The sequence below is a fragment of the Crocodylus siamensis genome, chromosome 8 (assembly GCF_052110815.1).
Source record: "Crocodylus siamensis isolate JL-2025a chromosome 8, ASM5211081v1, whole genome shotgun sequence".
Classification (NCBI taxonomy): domain Eukaryota; kingdom Metazoa; phylum Chordata; order Crocodylia; family Crocodylidae; genus Crocodylus; species Crocodylus siamensis.
In genome coordinates this window covers 35,671,338-35,683,470 of record NC_143402.1, presented here as the reverse complement: position 1 = coordinate 35,683,470, position 12,133 = coordinate 35,671,338, and the positions used below count along the sequence as shown (strand labels likewise).

The 12,133-nt window shown below is 40.2% G+C and overlaps 1 protein-coding gene across 4 annotated transcripts in view; it reads right to left on the bottom strand.

Annotated features, from left to right (window-relative positions):
• DIAPH2 (diaphanous related formin 2) overlaps positions 1-12,133 on the bottom strand; it is a 768,551-nt gene that overhangs the window by 637,256 nt on the left and 119,162 nt on the right. For all 4 annotated transcript variants that reach the window (XM_090061442.1, XM_090061443.1, XM_090061444.1 and 1 more), the window contains 5 exons: positions 10,204-10,278; positions 10,049-10,118; positions 4,430-4,566; positions 2,723-2,831; positions 1,339-1,449 (listed from right to left, as the gene is read on the bottom strand). In XM_090061442.1, the coding sequence (XP_089917568.1) occupies positions 1,339-1,449; positions 2,723-2,831; positions 4,430-4,566; positions 10,049-10,118; positions 10,204-10,278 (502 nt within the window). The remainder of the gene's footprint in view (positions 1-1,338; positions 1,450-2,722; positions 2,832-4,429; positions 4,567-10,048; positions 10,119-10,203; positions 10,279-12,133) is intronic.

Here is a 12,133-nt window from a genome sequence, read left to right as displayed (position 1 = left end):
AATAAGTAAATAAATCATTTGAATTCAAGTGTGTTAACTGAGGTTGCAGATCCAAGTTCTTGACTACACCAAATAATCAAAATTACTAGAGACTGAAAAACTGATCCCTTTGAGCATACGGTCTGTATTCTGTCACTTTTGCCAAAAGTAAAGCAAATATTATTATCTTCAGGCATGCTCTGTGGCAAACAGCTCAGCAGCTTCAGTACTTTAAATCCTAGTACCTGTTTTCGAGTAAACACAGAAGTGTATGTGCTTATTAATTATACAATCTGCACTGCCGAAAGTGAAAGCATTAAAAATCCTAAACATCACAGACTGATCAGTGATCACCTATGCAGCTAGACAAATTTCCACTATCAGGACTGACGCAACTGATTTCTTATTTTACAAGTGCTATTGTTTTTTGATGAGCTGTTGCAGGCATTTGATCCCCTACAACATCATTCCAAAACCACCTACCAAAAGTGAACTATAGATATTAAGATAGTCACAAGCATTTGGCTGGCCCCTGTTTCGCCTTTCTAACTAAAATTATTCCCATTAGGCTGAAGAACTGTTAGGATCCTCTGTTCTCTTTATTGACAACCACAAAATAGTTCTGCACTGCCATTATAATAAAGTATTCATACTAGCAAACATGTGCTAAAACTTATATTCATGATTTAACACAATAAGAAATAGAGTATTAGACATCAATGCATGTTTATTAAAAAGGTCACTAACCCCCAGCCTCACTAAGCCTTTCATTCATAAGATTATCTTCAGGATGAAAAAAAAAGTTGTTAATTTGATACCTGCATTTTGTTTATTTTGTTCTTTTGGTTTTAAGTTTACAGAAGCAGCTTAGCAAATACAAAAAATAGTATTTCAAAAGTTGTGGTAAGCTAATTAAAAAGGACAACGGGCCTATATTGATTCCAGAACTAAAAATACCAACTTTCATTTGAAAAATGGAAAACCTTTTCATGCATAATAAAAGGGAAGTTAGTTGGGTTCATCGTTATTATGTAATAATTAATTACTGATAGTTTCATTGTGATGTGCAAAAACAAACAAACCAGTTATTCCCTGACATGCAATTTTTATTTTTTGAACATATTGTGCTTTACTGCACGAGTATAAAATAAAACTATTAAAACATTACCAGGTCCAAAACACACACAAAAAATAACCAGAATAGTAGGAAGGACTTTGCTTACGAATTACTTTATGTTGTTGCAATGCCTCTCTTAATCCATTCAACTGAGCTGCCTCAAACAGATTTATTTTTATTGTTATAATATAAAGGTGCATAAGTATTTATATTTAGGTAGTAAATAAAGCAGGACTACTTACAGGCAATATGTTTTTCAATCCACAGCGAAGAAATTCATTTCTCAAGTGTATCCTAAAATCAAGATCTTCAGGGGAGGTGACAAGGGCATTTATGAACTGCATGCAAGCCACCTGTAATCAAAAAGTATTAATCTTAAAGATACAGTTCTCAATATATACACCTGGCCTACATAAGGCAATATAGCCTTCCTGTCCTTAAAATCTTTTTCGTTACTGCATACCACAGTTATTAAAGAAGGATGTCTCTGTAATATTCAGCAAAGTCCTAGAACACAAACTGAAATCTAGTAACAGTTAATGTTTTCCAACACCAGGTGGTTTAGGTTATTGGAACTTTTAAGTAACCTCCTCCCCCAGCTTAAATCCCAGGAAGTTATTTTTCAGCAGCATGTTTTAAAAAACGAATAACCTGATAAAGATCATGAGACTGACTTTGTTTTATAACCAGCAGACAATCTAGTGTTAAAAGTACTAATACACATTTAAAAACTGAAAATAGATTCCTGGGAAATAACCACATTTGGTAAAAGATGTTAACTGAAAGTAAGATGGAAAGCAAGATGAAAATCAGTATCTGCTTGATAAAAAATAAGCAACAGGTTAAAAATCTCCTTATTTTTTAAAATAAATTCACCATTTAGTTTTACTGAAACACCTTAAGTGTGTTAACATTTTTATTTATGAAGTTCTTTGAAAAGTATGGTCTTCTCTACAGCTGCAGCAAGCTGGCAGAGGTTCCAAATACTGTATATGCCTATAACTGCATCATCATTGTGTCTGCTTGAATGACTCATTATCTTACAACTATGACATGACTGAACAAGCCAAAGTACATGTCCAATCAGAAATTAAGAGAGAGAAAAGATGCCATCTGCTATGATTGTTTTCGCCAGAAGAAATTCTAGCTTAATGGCTTGTGTTAATACAAGCAAAGAACATTTTTGTCAGTAACAAGTTAATGAGTCTTGTAGTTGTACCTTTGCTCAAGTGCAGGTATCTGGATCAAGGAGGTAATAATAAAAGCCTTTAACAGGAACTTCCCTTTTAGCATCATTAAGACTAACTGTAGTACATAAAAAGCATTTGGTAATATCATTAAACAGTCATTTGATAAATATAATGCATATGTCAATGACAGGATATTCAAACAATTAAGCTAGCTGTTGGTTTCTCAAGTTGTTAAAAGAATAATGTTTGCTTTGAAGTCTCAATCCAGCATTCAAGAATTACGAAAAAACTGCTGACCTAAACAATTCTCTCAAAATCAAAATGTTAACAAAACACAATATGCAACAGATCCAAGTTTTCTCATTTAGTTTAACAATTCAGGTTGTTTTTAAGAGATCCAACAATCAGATGATAACCAAAACAAAAGCAAACATACCTGTAATTGCAAAGCTTCATGGTTCTCCAACCCTTCCACAATTGGAGAAAAGCGTTCTCGGTTATTTCTCTCAGCCGCAGTAGTTATAGCTTCTAAAAGCTTATCAAGACTGAGTGTTGAGGGAGAAATGAGAAAGATCAATTCATGCACAGTTCTAAAGCATCCTTAACCACCTTATAAGCTTTTCCTTCTGATTGCTGGAAAAAATAACATAAATTGTAAACTATTTTCCCCCCACTTGAGATACCGAACGAACAAACAAAACCCAAAGCAAAAAAGAAAAAAAAAGTCACAAGGAGCAGAGACTGCTTGCAGACATTCAAAAACAGCGCTTTACTTTAAACTCTGCATGCTCCCACACCGAGCCCTGCACGTGCCCAGAAGAGGCCCTGCCTTAGTTGGACTGGCTCATCCGACGTCTGTAAAGATCAGATGCTTTAGTGGGGGTTAGGGTTTGGCACTTTTAGATATAGTTCATTTAGCTATTAGATAAAAGCGCCAAAAAGCCCTGCTGAAGTGCCCGAACTATACAGATGCTAGAGCCGAGTCGAAGTAACACGGTATTTCTTCCGATAAAATTTAGGGGGGGCGGGGGGGAGCAGGGGAGGTTGAGCATCTGCAAGCAGCCTAAATGACTTAAAATGCTGGGAAACCAAAACATACATATTTCAATCAAAAGGAATAACTCTTAGGCATTCATAATTTCTTCCTTTCCTGCCCCCTGTTCTCCAAATTAAAGAAAAATACCACCTAATTTTGCAACCTTTGACATTTAGATATTACTTCCATCTTTGGCAGAACATGAGCACTAACTCTTGATAGGTTATTAGCTATATTGTTATTCCGTGATTCAATAGCCCATCTTTAGTTAACAAAACAAAGGCCCTGAGAGAAGGTAGTTATTTGATGTGGAAGCTTACATATAGAATAGGAAAGTAACAAATAAATGATGTAAATTTGTTACCATTATCTAAATTCTCAATTTCTAAAAACAGAGAATTTAAACAGATTACCAAAGTAAAATTTGTTCTTATACAAAGACATAGTGGTTTGACCCATATATATCCATGCATCTTAATTTTTTCTTAGATTGTCTGACAATTGCTCCAAAATTGAAATACTTTCCACAAGCCTAATACTCTCTCTTTATCATCCACAGCCACTTTAAGACTGGAAGTATATTCAGATTATCCACATTTCCATTTGTAAACAATGTGCTGCCATCTTCAATATGTATTTAACTTGAGTTTCGAAGCAACAAACATTAGGCTCAAACAGGTCTCATTCTGGATACTATCAAAAGTGGACTATAAAAAACTGATTTAAACTCTGTATCATAGTAAGGAACACTGTTTTTTGTGTAAATGTGACAAATGTCAACAGTGTAACTTGAAGGATAGTTCAATATAGAAATTATTCCAAACAAAACAGTTTTCTTTATTTAAATAGGTAACTGATTTCTTCTCAATAAAAGCCTAAGAAGAAAATTATACCAAAAATACACAGATAAGTGAATAATTTATAATATCTTATCAATAGCCACCAGTTTGTTCTATTAAGTCACCAGAAAAGGATCTGAAGTGCACAAAATAGCCGGCAGCATGCAAAAGTAAACTAAATAGTTGTCATTCACTGACAAGCAAAACATTTCTCATTCCCAAATACCTCAAGAATGTGGGGTTAGCATCTCTTCAACATATTACTTACACATTTTCTTCTCCAACAATACAAATAGCAGAAAGTATCTTTACTGTTTCTGTCATCATGTTTGGCTGCTTTGGATCAATTGCTCTTGCTAGTAACAAAAGGCTTCTATCATCTCCTAGAATCCTTTGCAATCCATACTTAAAAAGAAACAAACAATAAACGCTTAGTGAAAGGTTATATCTTCCTCAATTTAAGTGCCTAACACAACTCAAAAACTAGTTTTAGAGTACTTTTGTCTCAATATGAAAATCGTTTCAGCATAAGTTTCAGACTGCTTATGGAACAATTAAGTGTTTTGAAGAATAATCTTTCTCTACAAGACAACTGTTATCAGTTTCAGGAATGGTAAAATAAAAAGCCGTATACATACCTGAATGAAGTTCTACAGCATTTTTCCTAATCCAAACCAATGGCTAAAAATGGTCTCAGTACCGAAGACAGCTCTTTTCCTACATTTAGGGGCATTAGCTGTGCAGTGAAATCACACCCAAATCCCTTCCACAAAAAATCTGCCACTCACAATTTGCATATCCAGTGGGCACTTTGCTCAGACTTAAAAGAGTCAGGGGCAACTACAGACACTTGACCAGGGCAAAGCATGCTCTGATGCAGATTTTCAGAAGAAGGTTAGAAAGACATTCGGTGGGATGTCAGGGATGATCCTGCCTTGAGCAAAGGACTAGAAAGAGACAATTTCATGAAGTCCATTCCAGCTCCATTTTTCTATGCTTGTAAATATGCTCTCTGGCCATCTGCTGACAGAAAAGCAGCAGTGCATCCAGCCACTCAAAGTCAACTTTCACATATGGATATGCCAATCCCACAACTCGTCCATTCTGGGACAAGTCATGGCACAACTAGTCCTGTGACGAATGTAGCGGATGAATGCAACATCTGTTTATAGCCTTGGAATAAACACCTGGTACTGTTCATGTCAATGGGCATTTTATCACTGAAACAAAAATACATTTCCCTTCACTTAGTAACAATCCTTCTCTCAGTTTTTGCAGCTAATTCAAATGTGTTATCTCATCTGCATTCATTAATTTGCTTATAACATTCAGTTTTGTACTGACAATGAAAAGTACAAATATTAATGAATCAGACATCTAACAGGTACAGCACAAATCATAACTTGTTACCAAGATCTGTCTGTAATTCCAGTAGACAAAGCATATTAAATGTAATACTAGAGAATGACTTAAGTATATCCTGATTCATTTAATGTTTCATGTCCCTACTGCACCCACTAAGGAATATTAAGCAGGCAAAATTTGAAGAAAAAAAGTGCTCCATAACTTAGGTATGACAGATACCTTTAAAAAAAAAAAGGATAGAGTTTATAATACCATAGCTCTTTAATGAATAGCAAATAAAAGTGACAGGATAGCCATTAGGGCTGTGCAAAGCTTCAGTTGCTGATTTGACTCAGCAGAGATTCGGTCCAATTTGGTAGCTGAATCTCTGAATCGAAACAGGAGACCCTTTTATCTCCCCCAACTGAATCAGAAACCTCCGAATCAATTCGGAGAGATTCAATGATTCAGACATAGACACAGATTTAAATGTTTTTCTACATACCTCAAGGTACCAGGCGGCTCATGAATGCTGAGATGGTGAGGCATATGGAGCGTCCCACGGGAGTGCAGGGGGGTCCCCAGCACACTTGGTGGCAGACCTGTAAGTAGACCAGAAGCACTCTCCCACCCCTTGGCTCAGCAACTGGTGCATCCTGGGTTTGAGGAGGTACCTGGCATCCCCCTGCGGCTGACTGCAAAGCCGGGGAGATGCAGGGGTGGGGTTCCCTGCATGATTGGCAGTGGACGCGGAAGTGGACTAGAAATACTTCTGGTTCACTTCTGGGTCTGCCACCAAGCATGGCCCCCTCCCCCCCCGCACTCCTGTGGGACACTCCATCTGCCTCACAATCTCAGCATTCACAAGTCACGCCTGGTACCTCAACAAATGTAGAAAAAGCATTTAAAAGGTGTGTCTATGGCCAAATCGCCAGCTCTCCGAATCTTCAGATTCAGTGGAATTGAATTGGGACAGTGATCGAAATCAACGAATCAAATCACTGTCCCTCGAATCGAGCCAAATCTGAATCCAAATTGAATACAGCCCACTTTGCACACCCTTAATAGCCATACACTCTTGTCACTTCCCAGCTGTTACAAACAAGACAGGTGACTAGAAATGACAACTCATCTGACCCTCCCCCCACCATCACAGGCTGAATGCAGTGCCCACAGAGCTTGCCAGTCTGGGTCTGTGCCCCACACAGTACCTGCTCTGGCCACAGACTTGCACGCACCCGGCACCCACCTTAGACTGGGCACAAGCAGCACAGTCCAGACTGACCAGAACAAGTGCTGAAGGCACTGGATCTGGCATGCAGGGTGGCCAGACTGGCCCCACAGGTGGTCCATCAAAATGGGCCAGTTGAGGTCCTTTCACAGGCGAGATTTTTGACACTCCTGGTAAACACGATGCTCTTTTGCTATGTCTCGTGAAAAAAAATTCCACTCCCTATTCTCTTTTAACATACACCATATGAGCATTATCCTCAGCTAATTTTTATGGTTTGTTTCTCATTCATTCTTTTTTTCCCATTTCTTTTAATATTAACATAGTGAACATGTTTAAAATATTACTTGATGTTACATTGAATTACTTCATATTTTACTGTTTTCATCTTTTTTTTTACTTCATTATAATTGATATATTACCCTCCATCCTGTAAACAAACAAACAGATGCTGAAATTTTATTTGGTTTCTGTTCCTTACTAAAGTTATTTTCACTTGAAGAAACTAAGATGCTCTTCCATTTAACTCTGGATATCCCTATATTAGTATCAGCTACTTCTAAATAGAGCAACATTAATTCACTATGAAGAAAAAGGGGTCAGGAAAAAAAAGTTTAAAGATCAGAAATCAAGGGTAAGGTAAAAGAAAAGAAGGAAAAGGAAAGTGGCATAAATATAATCAAGAATAAGGGGATTAAACATCAGCCATAAAATGAGATGGATAAAGAAAATGTTAGATTTCTAATCACATTCTTTTCCTTCTTCTAAGGACAGTGTCCAAGAGACTTGTATAACTGAAGAGGAGCCATAGCTATGCAATACCCCTGTATTAACATCAGATCCTGCAAACATTTATGAATAGAAATTACGCATTTTAGCGGAAGTTCAAGGGGTCTACTCACATGAGTAAAACTGATCATATGTCTTTGCAATGATAGCTATATTATTTAACAAGCCATTTTAAAAACCATATTTTTTCTTCATGTACTTAACACTATTTTTCCTCACAAATGGATTACATATTCTAAAAATACAGAATAGTGCATTAAGTAACAGCAATAAAGCTAAGTAATGGTAAAAGATTGCTACACTTAGCATATAACTGAAAAGTACGCATTATTAATGGAACATTTTGCAGTTTGTTATGAGCAATTAAAAGTCTTAAATGATCCAAATGTCCAACTCCTATAAAATAGCTCAGACAAGTTATTTACAAACTCTTCATGAACAGTAAAACCACCCTTTAAAAGAAACTGATTAATTCCCACTTCAAGTCAATTGTATTGAAAAAGATTATTCAGATGTATTCCCTTCAATTAATACCTTTAGGTTTTAAAGACTGGTTAATACAAGTTTAATTATGTACCTATTTCCCTCATTATTAGGAAAATTAATGTTCTGTTGTTAATTGAAAACAACAACTGCAATATGCTCCTTTCCTACAATTACACAAAGCTAAAACTATACTCAAACTGCTTGACCAACTGTAGAAGTTGAAAATAGAGAAAAGAAAAACAAAGTTTAACTTGTGAAGTACACCCACTTTTCTCTGAAATCATCAGGGGCTGGTAACTCTTGATGTGCATTTATTTATTTATTACACAAATTTAAAAAAAAGTTCTTAGCTTTGGAAACCCAAGCATTTTTCTGTTGTTTTATATTTTTCCTTCCATTGCTATAGCTGGAAAAAAAATTCTCTACAACAGCAGTCACCAACCCTTTGCTGCCACAGCCACCCTTTGGGTGCAGACAGAAGTGACAATTTTCGCCTGATCTGGCCACAGAAAGTGGTCTGTAGCTGTAACCAAACAAGTGAATGGCTGCAGACAGCTCCAAAAGTAGCCAATTGGGTGAAAATCAGCACCCTCATTGCATAAGGGGTCTGATGAACATGTTTCAAAACAGAGCATTTTCTGTAACTTCTGTCTCCCTGCCTGCCCAGCCTGTCGCTGTTTTCAGAATGGAAGTGGGAAAAGAGATCAGGAGGAGTTTGGTCTGGCAATTTTTCAGCCCCTGCTGGAGACTGGGTGTACTGGAGCCCCCCTTCCTCCATCCTTCCCCCCCCCACTCCAGTTCACCCACCCCACCCTGAAGCACCAGCTGAGGAACTCCTAGAACAAGCTCCCACTGCTCCCTTCCCCTCCCCCCCTTTCTAAAAACTCTGTAGCCTTGCAGGGAGGAGGGGATATTGTTACAGGAAACCGGCTACAGGCCAGCAGCTAGATTCCCCTCCCCTCAGAACCAACAGTGCATTTCTGTTTGGTCCAGGGGATTGTTGCAACTCAGAATGCTTTCCCGCAAAGCATTATCAAATACAGTGGGGAGCTGCACTTCTGTTTGAACGCTCTGAGACACAGCACAAGTCATGGGCTGCAAGTCTCCATCCCTGGAACACCCACCTGCCTGTGCATACCCCCATCTCCTCTGGAGCAAGGTTAAGAGCAGGCATAGCAAAGGAAGAGATAGGTGGCACAATGCAGCTCCATGCCATCAAACCTCCTTAGCAAATCAAACTTTCCCAAGCCATATCAAATCTCTTTGTTGCCCAGATCTGACCCACAGGCTATCTGTTGCCAACCCTGCTCACTGGAAGTAGCCCAATTTTTCACCCCAGTACTTTTGGTATGCTGATTATCTTTTTTAATATTCAAATTGAGTAAGAAACATTCCACAACCAAAAGATGAACTAATTCTGTGAACTGCATTTTAATAGCCACTTCAACACTTACATAAAAATGCCAAATGCTTTCCATAACCAATGGTAACAAATTACCTTAATACTCAACATAGTCTGTCCACTACTCTATACTCTAAACAAGCAAGTATATTGGCAGCCTTAACTTTTTAATAATTTTCTCCATGGTTCTTTTTAGAAGCTAGGAAGAAAAGCCTTATAGCATCTTATGACAACTAAAGAGCACATGCTAGGAAGCATAGGATGAAATAAGGCTTCTTTCAGTTCTATGGAACTATTTTTAAAAAGCAACTCACTTTTGGTCCACAACATACCATGCTACTTAGCAATTTATGCTTCTACTTTCACTTACCACCAGAATTCATTAAAAAAAAATGAAATGCCCTTTTAAACTGTACTGAGGACAGATGAACTAGATGCTGAAGACTAGAAAGTCTACATTATATCTAAATTCAGTTATCAATCAATGAACTAACTAAGGACTTAAGTATCTCTCATTCGACAGAGGACAGTAAATGAAAGAAATATGAGGAAATATTGCTATGCAGTATCAGATTTTTCATTCTTGCAAAGAACAATATGCCATTATCTCATAAAATGAAAAAAACATTCCTTACTTTGTTGTTCATAAATGCTTTGAAGCACTGGATAAGTTTATTCTGATTCTTTTTGTCGATAGTTTCTTGCCTTGAAATAAAAATGAAACATTACTTGAAGACTTAAGAGCAGCTTCCTCAACTACTTCTATTACCTAAATCAATTAGGATCTTACTGTTTCTTGTCCAACAGTCTTTCCAGTACATCCAACAGAAGTCCAAGACCTTCGTGTCCAAAATTGTTAACCCAGCTGAAAAAAAGAATACACATATCTTAACTATAATCTTTCATCTCATTTTGTCATATGTGCACCATTTCAAAATAGTCATCCTTCCCTTAATGTTAATATATTTTATGATGATAGATTCATGTTCAATCAACTAATAACTCATTATAGTCGTAACAGAATATCCTGCTTTTAAAACCCACAAAAAAGGTTTCTTCCTATCATACTGTGGAAACCAAGGAATGTTCACTCGGGTCCCGGCTCTGGCGTGAGACACATGGATGAAAGCCCACTGTGCCTCCATGAGCCCAGGGACCCCCAAAGAGAGACCCCAGGACCCCTAACAAGCCCCAGCCTGCCCACAGGTAAGCAGCGGCCTGTGGGAGGAGGGACATAGCCAGCACTGAGGCAGCTGAGTGGAGCTGAGGAGGGTCACGCAACCGCCCCTCCCCACCCCTGCTCCTACTTGGCCCAGCCCCCCAGCAATCTGCGCGACCAGGCTTCCAGCATGAGATAGGCTGTGGGGGGCACGCACTTGTCCTCTCCTTCGGTGTGGGGGAAGGACCTCGTTAGCCCCCCCCGCCAAGAGCAGCACAGCACTGGCCAGCCCACCTGCACATGCGCACACTTTAAAAAGGGGCCAGCAATGGCAGAAGCTACACTCTGTCAAGACACATGGATGAAAGCCCACTATGCCCCTGTGAGCCCAGGGACCTCCAAAGAGAGACCCCAGGACCCCTGATGAGCCCCAGCCTGCCTGAAGGTAAGCCCATGGTGGGAGGGGCATAGCCAGCAGGGAGGCAGCTGAGTGGAGCCAGAGGGGGTCATGCCACCCCCGGCTCCTATTTCGCCCAGCCCCAGAGGGAGCCGTGCAGCTGGGACCTCACAAACAGGACGCACAAACAGGTGCACTTCTGGATCCAGCATGTGAGTTAGTGCAGGAGTTAATGCAGGAGGGTGAGCGGGAGGACCCACAGCTCTGCCAGTGAGCCCCCTAGGTTAGGCAGTCCCATCACTAGTCGGCCTACCAGCAGCACAACGTGGATGGGCACACGTCACACCCAGAGGGTCCCCTCAGTCTGCGGCCTCCCCCTCTGGCACCTCAGAGGCCTCCACCACGATGGAACCCATGGTTCCAGGCTCCACGCAAACAGAGCCTCTGGCTCTTGGCTGCTGGAGCTGCCTGGCATGTTTCCAGGTTCATGGGACCAGGAGCATGGCCACCTCCCCTTGCAAGGTTTGCTCCACTTTGAAGTCTCTGGAGTGCCAGATAGAGGAGCTCCAGGCTGCAGTCCAGACACTGCATGCCATCAGGGATGGCAAGTGGGAGACAGACTCCTACCGCCAGGCCCTTCACCCCCTGCAGACAGAGGATAGACCAAGGTCACCTCCCAGGACAAGGGAGGACTTGGGGAATCTCCCGTACTGTCCAGCCAGGCGGTTGGACCAAGGTGATCAAGGGCCCCAAGGCCTGCCGCACCAAGATCCCCTCCCCTCTGGGCTTTGCAACAGTTTGTGGAGATACCAGCTCCTGCAGGCCTGGAAGGATCACCCACCCCTACTCTCCCTAGGATGAAATACAGTGGTTATCATGGGAAACTCCCTCCTGAGGGGGAATGAGAGGGCAATCTGCTGCCCCAACCTCCTAACCCAGGAGATCTGCTACTTCCAGGGGACCCACATCAAAGACATAACAGAGAGGATCCCAAAGATTATCCAGCCCTCCTACCACTACCCAATGCTTATCCATGTGGGCACGAATGACACTGCTCAAAGCAATCCCAGCTGGGTACTGAGAGATTACAGGGCTCTAGGAGCATGGCTTAGGGGTTGGGGGACGCAGGTGGTCTTTTCCTCACTCCTCCCAGTTGTGCGTCAT